The sequence below is a fragment of the Etheostoma cragini genome, chromosome 22, assembly GCF_013103735.1.
Source record: "Etheostoma cragini isolate CJK2018 chromosome 22, CSU_Ecrag_1.0, whole genome shotgun sequence".
Lineage (NCBI taxonomy): Eukaryota > Metazoa > Chordata > Actinopteri > Perciformes > Percidae > Etheostoma > Etheostoma cragini.
Genome location: NC_048428.1, coordinates 2,528,709 through 2,538,123, shown reverse-complemented (window position 1 = coordinate 2,538,123; position 9,415 = coordinate 2,528,709). Strand labels below are relative to the sequence as shown.

General features: G+C 42.9%; 1 protein-coding gene across 1 annotated transcript; it reads left to right on the top strand.

The window, feature by feature from the left end:
• Window positions 1-339: 339 nt before the first annotated feature.
• On the top strand, window positions 340-2,253 carry LOC117938207 (gap junction delta-4 protein). Its single transcript, XM_034862707.1, has 2 exons — window positions 340-804; window positions 1,019-2,253. The coding sequence occupies exons 1-2, from the start codon at window positions 741-743 to the stop codon at window positions 2,245-2,247; spliced, it is 1,293 nt and encodes a 430-aa protein (XP_034718598.1). The 5' UTR covers window positions 340-740; the 3' UTR covers window positions 2,248-2,253.
• Window positions 2,254-9,415: the final 7,162 nt, after the last annotated feature.

Sequence of the window (9,415 nt, the reverse complement as noted above, 5' to 3'; positions counted from 1 at the left end):
CTTTGTACTGAGTACTGACTTCTGAAGAAGTATTACCTGATACCCTTAATGAATGACTACACAGTAGGTCCTGATCAGTCATAAACTGGCATCAGCTGTGGGAAAATACAGTTTATAACCTACTAACATTTATTGGGTTCTAATCCACAGTCTGTACATGCTATCTTGATTCGTCACTGGAAGATGCAGCAGCTTGTATTTAATATGGTATAGATAGTGCTTATCATTGTGCTTGGGAACTAATTACAGCAATTTAGAGTGAGTAAACCCAGAGGCTTGTTCCTCTCCTGTAAGGACGACCGGCGGCACCAAAATATCTCTGCAATGCCAGGACGGCGACGTGCCTTTGGAAGTGTGTTAAGAATAGACCCACAATGGGGCTCACTCCCGTCTTCTGTTTTCTGAGGACAGACAGTTGTTTGCAGGGGACAGAGGAAGAGGTAAAACAGAGTATTTACAAGGGCCTCTTAGAGCCTTGGGTGACTCAAATGGATCACGTTGGATTTTTCCTACCGGAACCTGGCACATATTCCATCTAGAAGAAATAGAGAGTGTAAGACTGCTGAGGGAATGTTGTGTCCGTTAACTTGGAGGTTATTGTGCCCTTTGGGTAGAGGAGAAGTGGCTGCATAGAGGGATAGGTGCTGGCTTAAGGGTTCACCATTTGTGTTCAATTCCCTTGGCGCCTGGAACTGGACGACTTTTTTTATGTATTTTGGAGGGCCGTGAGTACAGCAAGCATGGCGGGATCAAGTGCGTCTGAGGTCATCTTCATCGCTGTCAGTCACAACATCACGTTGATGGGTGAGTTGACCTCACTGACACATTACTGTGGTTTATGTATTATGTTGTTGCAGTGAAATATTTTAGCTTTTCTGCAGATCTATAAACCTCAAGGTGAAATCTCAAACAGGCACTTTTTGCTAATATCTGAGTTTTTGGTGTTGCAAGAGATTCCTTATTTCATGAATCATTGTCAAATCAGCACATTTTTAATCCCAATGTGCTTATTCTTTAGGAAAGATGTGGCTCATCGTGATGATTTTCCTACGGGTCCTGATGCTCCTCTTTGCTGGTTATCCTCTCTATCTGGATGAGCAGGAGCGCTTTGTGTGTAACACCATCCAGCCCGGCTGCGCCAACGTGTGCTACGATCTGTTTTCTCCCATCTCTCTCTTCCGCTTCTGGCTGGTCCAGCTCATTATCTTGTGTCTCCCGTCCATCATCTTTATCATTTATGTGGTCCATAAGGTCTCAAATGACCTTACCGTGGATTTGAACTCCTCGGGTCACAACAAAGCCTTGCCGTTGTTTAAGATCCACCAGGAGCCCTTCAGCATGGCATCTGTAACCAAGATGCCTCTAGTGACTGAGCGAGGATGGGCCCGGTGCTTCACAGGAGCCTACATCCTCCATCTGATGTTCAGAACACTGCTGGAGGCAGGGTTTGGGGCAGCTCACTATTATCTGTTTGGTTTGTACATCCCCAGAAGGTTCCTGTGCCAGCAACCTCCGTGCACTACCCAGGTGGACTGCTATATCTCCAGGCCCACCGAGAAGACCGTGATGCTCAACTTCATGCTCGGTGTGGCTGCTCTTTCCCTTTTCCTAAATGTATTGGATTTCATCTGCGCCATCAAGCGATCGGTTAGGCAGAAGATCAAGAAGAAGGTGATGTTGGAGAAGATTTATGAGGAAGAGCAGTGTTTCCTTTCAGACAGAGGAGCCTCCAAAGGAATAGACCCAAATTCCTCCATGGCTCAGCCGGATCTAGAGGCAGAGGCTTGTCACACAGGGAGTTTCCGGAAGAGGCAAGGCAGCAAAGGCTTTGGCGGAGGGGGTGTGCTGGCTTTAGGTCAGGAACCACCTTGCCTGGAGCACTCCTCTCTTCCACGCTCTCCAGGACCTCCTGGCTGCAACACTAACGGGAACAATGGCTACTCTTTTTCCCAAGAGGAAGCTGCGGAAAGGACTGGCAGCAAAGTGTCTCTCTGCCCCCCAGAGCCAATGGGTACACCCAGATCCATTCGTGTGAGCAAACGCAGTCGACTCAAACCGCCACCTCCACCTAGACGGGAACTTGGTTCTTCCCCCGTGGAACCAGCGGGGCCCATCAGGGACGTTTCCTCAACAACAACAACAAACTGTACCAGAAGGGTGGGTCAGTATACGCTGGTTGAGCTGGGTAGCGGGGCAGAGTTACAGACCAATGATGACGGGCAAGAGAAAAGATCAGAGTGGGTGTAAGGGTTGGATTGCACAGTGGCAACAACTGTTGGAGCTGACACACTGCCATGCTCTGGGCCTCATTTTAAAATGCAGACTGCGCTGCCACTTGAGGAGAATCCAAAACAGCAATGCATTCACCAGACACCTTTAGACTTATAAGGCATAATTACATTTGCTGTGATGTCATCACGCCATCGGATCACATTGCCTTTGAGTAGCAGTACCAGAGTGATGCAAAGCGACATGAATCCAAGTCCTGACTAGGACCTCTCTTAACAAAACAAGTGAAGAATGACAGGACGCTCTAGCCTTGAACAAACCTCGGCCTTGAGAAAATCTAAAAGAGAGCAGTCCACCTGTTTCTTCCCTTGTTGGCTTTTACCCCCACCTCCCTGGATTCACTGTCCATAAACCAAGACAAGCCTTGACCTGTCACATATAGAATCCCACCTAGCAACACATGATACCACCGTCTCTTTTGTGTGTGGATCACTGAGGTCAAAGGACATGGGTAGTCTTCAGGCCCTGCGCTTGGGGGACCTTTTGGAATCAGAGGGTCATGCCCAAATGAAAGGCAATAATCTGACTAAGGTGGCGTTATTTAACTCATGGAATGGAAGAGGATTCCTCCGCCAGAATCGAAGGACACCATGAAGGGCCGGAAAGCATGGGCTCACAAAGCAATTATGTTCCCCCATAGGGGCTCTGTATTTATGGAGACGGCTTGTCACTCTATTTCAGGGCCTTGCGGAGCTTAGGAGGAAAACAAGCCTGAACATATACTGTGACTAGAAATAGAGCACGGCCGAGCGCTGCAAAGAAGCAGAGTGGCCCGTTGCCCTTCAGGATATCTCCTCTCTCCTTTCACCTCGATCAAAGTTGTCCCTTTGCTGAAATGTTTGCCGATTTTTAGCAGCAGTGTAACCTGTCAGTCTACTTTCTTGAAATCTCTGGACTACTTTAAACAGGTGATTGTGAGGAGACTCCCACAGTAAATTTGTGTTATTCACAAGAAACACCTGCCGCTCTATAGCTGAGGGGCCAGTCTCTGTGTAAACCGATAGCTCTTGATCTTCCTCTTCTTGTGGTCCCTTTGAAGGTGCCAGCAAAAGCTCAAAAGCCTTAATATCTACTGAGAGGTGCAGCCTGGCTGTCACAAGAGAGACCACAGGGGATCTTAACGAGACCACAGCAGCCTCCTCCATACTCTGTGTTTAGTGTAGAAGCCAAAGTTGGACTCAGTTATACTTGTGTGCATTGCAATTCTATCCTTTAAGGTCTGGGCCGATTGCAAAATGTTCTTGTAATTGGTATAATTAAGCAATTAAAAAAAAAAAACGTAAAGTAATGAATAATCAACGTTATATTGTCGCTTACCATTGAATTAATTTATGTTGCCATTTAGTTTTGATTACAAACCATCAGTGCTTAATTCCAGGAGTTATATTCCAACAAAATGTTCTCATAATCTTCCAATACAGTTTCAAAAATGTATGTATGTAGTTTCATTGTATAGTGTCTTTATAAAGTGATAATTCTTTGATAGTTTGTTTGCTCTCTTATGTCTCTTTGTATCATTGACTCTTGACTATAACATTGACAACTTTAACTTTTCAAGGCACTTTATTGTAACTCTTCTTGTTTATCCAGTCCATTGTACTGTAGTTTGAAATCATGCTGCCCTCCATTGACGCAAAATGTGAAATGCTGCCTCATATTGAATCCAACACTTGAAGTCCGAAGATGCATGTGAACACATGCATCTACATAAAACAATTCTGTTGTGACTCTGTCCATCAATATATCAGGCTAATCTGTTAAAAACACATTTTGAAAACTTGCTGTGCTGATTTTCTAAACATTACTTTTGTCACTTTTTTAGTCACTTAACTTGCTTTACTAGGCAGCAGTTCTTTCCTTTTCGTGTTTTCAGGCCATCCTGATTAATAATAAGCTGTTAGACCAGGTAAATTTGGCAGCTTGAGAGGCTGGGGCACTCAGAGTTCAGTAAAAGACCATCCACAGCAGGATATAGCGGCTTTAGGCTTCTAAAAGCTTTTTTTCTTCTTTTTTTTCAAATGCAGACAGGTCAGAGTTGCAAGCAGGGTCGGATTAACCCGCCCTGGGCAAAGATTTGCTGTGGGCCCAAATCAAGCCCCTCCTAGTTGTTCCGCCATGAGTTTAGAGTCAATGTTAACCTTTTTATTAGGAAACCCAATCTTTTCCCGATCTTAACGAAGTCCTTAAAGAAATATACAGTATATAAGGAATAAGCACCATTTAAGATGGGCTTTAATCCATTTCTGGCAAGTCAGCTGAGTGGATTATTTGTTTTTTTCCCCTTAAGGACCCATTTAGTTTGCAGCACTGTTTGCAAAGGTCAAAGTCAGCCTTTAGCTTGTTGCTGCATGTAAAATGGATTGCAGAAAAATGCTTGTGTACAGATTACAAAACCAAAGTCTGTCAGAACCTGCTCTGCTGGGTCTTTCCTAGGGGTTGTTGCACAGACGCGTGATTATGGAACCAACGTAACTTCTAGTACAGGCCCGCCCTACAAAGCAGCTCGACTGGTTGGGGCTAGGCAATGACCTCAAGTGGTTATGGTTAGGATAGCTGATTGGTTAGTGGATAGGACCTGAACAAATCGGGTTACTTTACCCTGCGTAAGAACGAACGCCTGGAAAATAGAAGTGTGTGAATGCTATTGCAGGGTGGGCCTTTCCTAGATGTTGCGTGGGTTCCATAACAACGCTGCACAGACTGGGATAAAGTGTTCATATTCTGCTCATTTTCCGGTTCACAATTGTATTTTGAGGTCTATCAGAATAGGTTTACATGGTGTGATTATCAAAAACACGCTATTTTTGTTGTACTGCACATTGCTGCAGCATTGTTGAGCTCTTTGTTTTAGCTACAGAGTGAGACATCTCACTTCTGTTCCATCTTTGTTGAGCTACATGCTCAGTAGCTAGGTGAGGACTACTAGCCAGTCAGAAGCAGGATATGAGGGCGTACCCTGACAGTAGCTAGGTAAGGACTACTAGCCAGTCAGAAGCAGGGTATGAGGGCGTACCCTGACAGTAGCTAGGTAAGGACTACTAGCCAGTCAGAAGCAGAGTATGAGGGCGTACCCTGACAGTAGCTAGGTAAGGACTACTAGCCAGTCAGAAGCAGAGTATGAGGGGGTGCCACGCCGTGCTAGGCGAGCATTATAACGTGTGTTACAAAGTCACAAACGTTTGTCTCTGAAGTAAAGGCTGGACTACATTAGAGCTGTTTGTGAACAGTTTTTTTCTGTTGGAGACGGTAAGTCTCTTTGGGGGGGGACTTTGGGCTTTTCCACTTTGCAAAACTATAACGTTCACAAACAAGATATGTAACACAATAAAGGAAAGGGAAACAGCCAAAAAGCATAAAATGCTCACTTTAAGTGAGCTAAAACACATTCATCGCCCCCTGGTGGCTTCCCCCTCTTTGTTAGCGATTAGACACAAGATAATATACACTTTATTATTAATTAGTTAATTTGTCCTGTCCAAAGACAAGCGCTGGCAACAGGTGCATACACACACAGGCATTAACAGGCCGTAAGCACATAGCAGTGTATAACAAGACAAATGATGCAAAGTCCAAGTTTGGACATAGAAATTGCACATAGTGAGTAAACATACTCAGGTTACATTGGTTAAGGCCGATAAATTATTATAGTAATGAGAACAGGACTGGTTGACGAGCAGAGTCTCGTAATATTACAGTCTATGAGCCAGACTGGATGAACTTAGCACAGTGTGGCCATTCCACTTTGTTTGTTTCATCCTACTATGGATCTGTGTTTTCTTCTTCATTCTTTGTCTCAAATGTCAGAAACCAAAGGACTTTCCTCCAGGGCCTACTACATTACCATTACAGATACTGAGGGACCTTGATGACCCCGTGAGGGACCAGAAAAACACCGACACGGGACTCGTGGCCTTTGATTGTTGAGCTACTGACTGATCCTCATCAGCCACATAGATACACGCGTAGAAGCTGTAACGTTACCTAAAGCACAATAGAACTTACTCACACATAGTGAGTATTCAGTGTGTGTGTAAGCAGCTTCATATGAGGAGAGGCTCCTAGCGTGTTGCCTTCCCTAATAAAATTATGCAGACTATAAATTGTGCATTGCCTTTGGTGACACTTGCTGACTATAAATGCTAGTTATGAATTCCTCTAAGAATGTTAGCTGGTTTTGTTTTATTATACTGTATGTATAGGAGGTTAAGACAAAATGTGTGGAGGCCACTAGTAACAATTTGCCCTACGTTTTTATGTGACTCAGATTCACTGTATGTTTGCACAGCTGATTGGCTGTTATATTTGAGCATTTACTCTACAACGTTGAAATAGGTTAGACGTATATTCGTAGTAGCTGATTTTAAAAGGTTAGTCATCTTCATAGACGTGAATTAAAAGCAGATCCATTGCATGTTGTATTTTAAAAACTTCTTACTGTGCTTTCCCTAGCTGAGACCGTGCTATGGTCTACAGTCTCTTCATTGGACCCAAACTGGCCTTAGTCATCAATGGGTTGAAGCCATGTAAGAGTTCCTTGTGAGTCGGCAGAGAAACTCTAATTTCTCCTAAATAAGGTCTGGGAGGCAGGGAAAGAGGCTTCAGATACAGTATTAGGGGACCACTAAGGTCTATATAAAAGAGACTTCAGATACAGTATTAGGGACCACTAAGGTCTATATAAAAGAGACTTCAGATACAGTATTAGGGACCACTAAGGGTATATAAAAGAGACTTCAGATACAGTATTAGGGGACCACTAAGGTCTATATAAAAGAGACTTCAGATACAGTATTAGGGGACCACTAAGGTCTATATAAAAGAGACTTCAGATACAGTATTAGGAGACCACTAAGGTCTATATAAAAGAGACTTCAGATACAGTATTAGGAGACCTTTAAAGTTTGGGGCAACAGAATACAATTTAATCTAGAGTAAAAACAAACTGATCTTTAAAAGAACATCTTAAGTTAGTTTAAACGTTTGGCACAACACGATTAAACGATAAACCGTGGTTTAAAACAAGGTCCTCACTGGTGGCTTACCACTTTACCTAGTTAAGAAATGAAGAAAAACATTGTATGCTACATATTTTTCATTTTTTATTGTTTTTTAATATTTTTTTAACGTTTAACTGGTAGTATTAATCAGTTAAAATTCTTAATGTCAGTTAACTTTTAAGCGGTTTATTACTATTATCTATTTAGACCTAGAGGTGAAAAGACAGTGTCTAGTTACTGGCTCCCTCTAGTGGAAAGAATTGAGTATTGTGTTCAATAAAGTTTTATTTCTGTACAACAGCAGTATGGCACAGGCTGCTTCATAAGGGAAAAACATATAAATGTGTAAAGTTAGTTAAAGTGGGCTTCTTCGTTCCCTCAGACTGATTGAAAGAACATATGTATTATGGAGTATGAACTGTAGATGAAATATGTAATTTGATATCTTGGATTTGGTTTAAGGCGCCGATCATGACCTTTGACCTTTTAGTGGAAGGAGCTGACTGAATGTGCCTGTGGTATAAAACTCATTTTACAGCATAACAATAATAAAAGGTGTGCCCTTTAATACCATACTACATGTTAATTAATTATGAAAACAGCCTCTTTTTTAAAAAATCTTAGTAAATAATGCTACAATGCTGTATTTAAAAAAGGAGATGTGACCTATTGAGAAAGCAGGGCAGTACCTAATGGCCATTGATGTGATTGAGCTGACTTGTTTTTCATAAATACTATTTAAAATTATTTAAAAGGTTTTGGCTATGTTGTGTGTGATTTAATTTCACTTGACATTAGAGTAGCAGTTACAGTTTGTACATAGAAGTAAGACCACCCTTTTAAAACTAAATGACAGCCTCGCTGTCATTGGCTGCTTATAGTGTGATTCTTCTGCTGCTATTCATTATCAGAACCGTGACATGACACCCATTTTCGGTGATGAGTGTGGGCCCGTTTGTTGCACCGAGATCGCCCCCTAACGGGCCCCTACCCGGGGAAAATCTGGCACAACGCTCAGCGCTTCACATGAAAGAAGTTTTCCTTTTGTGTGCATGTCAGTCAGTCAGTGAAGGACTGAGGGAACTCAGTGTTCTGCTGCTGTGTGTGTGTGTGTGTGTGTGTGTGTGTGTGTGTGCGTAGGGGGGTTCTTGGATTGGAAGAGCCAGTAGGGGTGCACTGTAAGGACTACTAAACCACTGAGGCATTGTCACTGTGCCAACAGGAGCCGGCTTTTTAAGCTCATATCTTTGTGAGTCTCAGTCATAGTGCTCGAGTAAATCAGTTATTGGTAAAGAACAGCATGACCGACAATATTAATTTTCTATTTTTTGTTTTTATTATCCAAACTGCAACAGCCTTGATGACGTCCACGTCCCATTGAAACTATGAATATGAAGCCTGAGCGCTGAACCCCTCTATTTTCCAACATCTGCTGTGTGAAAGGGCCAGCTGGGAATAATGGGCCTGAGCTGGAGGTCAGGAGCGCCAACATTAATCTAGATGGGTCACAGAAACCTGAGGTCCCTCTTCTGCTTGATGCATGGAAGAATACACTCGTGGAAACTCTGGGGTTGTAGTGCTGTTGTTCATCTTCCACTGGCAAAAGTAATCTGGAAAATGAAGAGAAATGATAGTAACTAGCGTATTTTATAAAAGCTCATTTCATCACGTGTCGGTGCTCGGAGCCACAAAAAAACTGGAGAAGCAACGTATAATTGCCTAGTTTTGGCACATTTTTATTCTTAACATCGTTAAGTTTTGTTTTTGTACCTTGCGTTGTCACCCACATGAAAAATAGTAAACAATGGTCTGATATAGTTGTCTGTTGTAATCTTTAAAGCTCCCATAGCATGAAAATATCACTTTATGAGGTTTATTAACATTAATATGAGTTCCCCCAGCCTGCCTTTGGTCTCCAGTGGCTAGAAAGGGTGATAGGTGCCAACCGAGCCCTGGTTATCCTGCTCTGACTTTGAGAAAATGAAAGCTCAGATGAGCCAATCTGGAATCTTGCCCTTATGAGGTCATAAGGGGCAAGGTTACCTCCCCTTTCTCTGCTTTGAGAATTTGCCCCCCATGAGAGAGAGACATTATGGCTTTCAAATGAGCAAAGTGGCAGTTGGTCAAAG

Excerpts from the sequence above, each read along its gene's own strand:
- LOC117938207 (XM_034862707.1), top strand. The coding sequence starts at position 741 with ATGGCGGGATCAAGTGCGTCTGAGGTCATCTTCATCGCTGTCAGTCAC. Across the intron at positions 805-1,018 it reads TCACAACATCACGTTGATGG|GAAAGATGTGGCTCATCGTG; the intron begins GTGAGTTGACCT and ends CTTATTCTTTAG.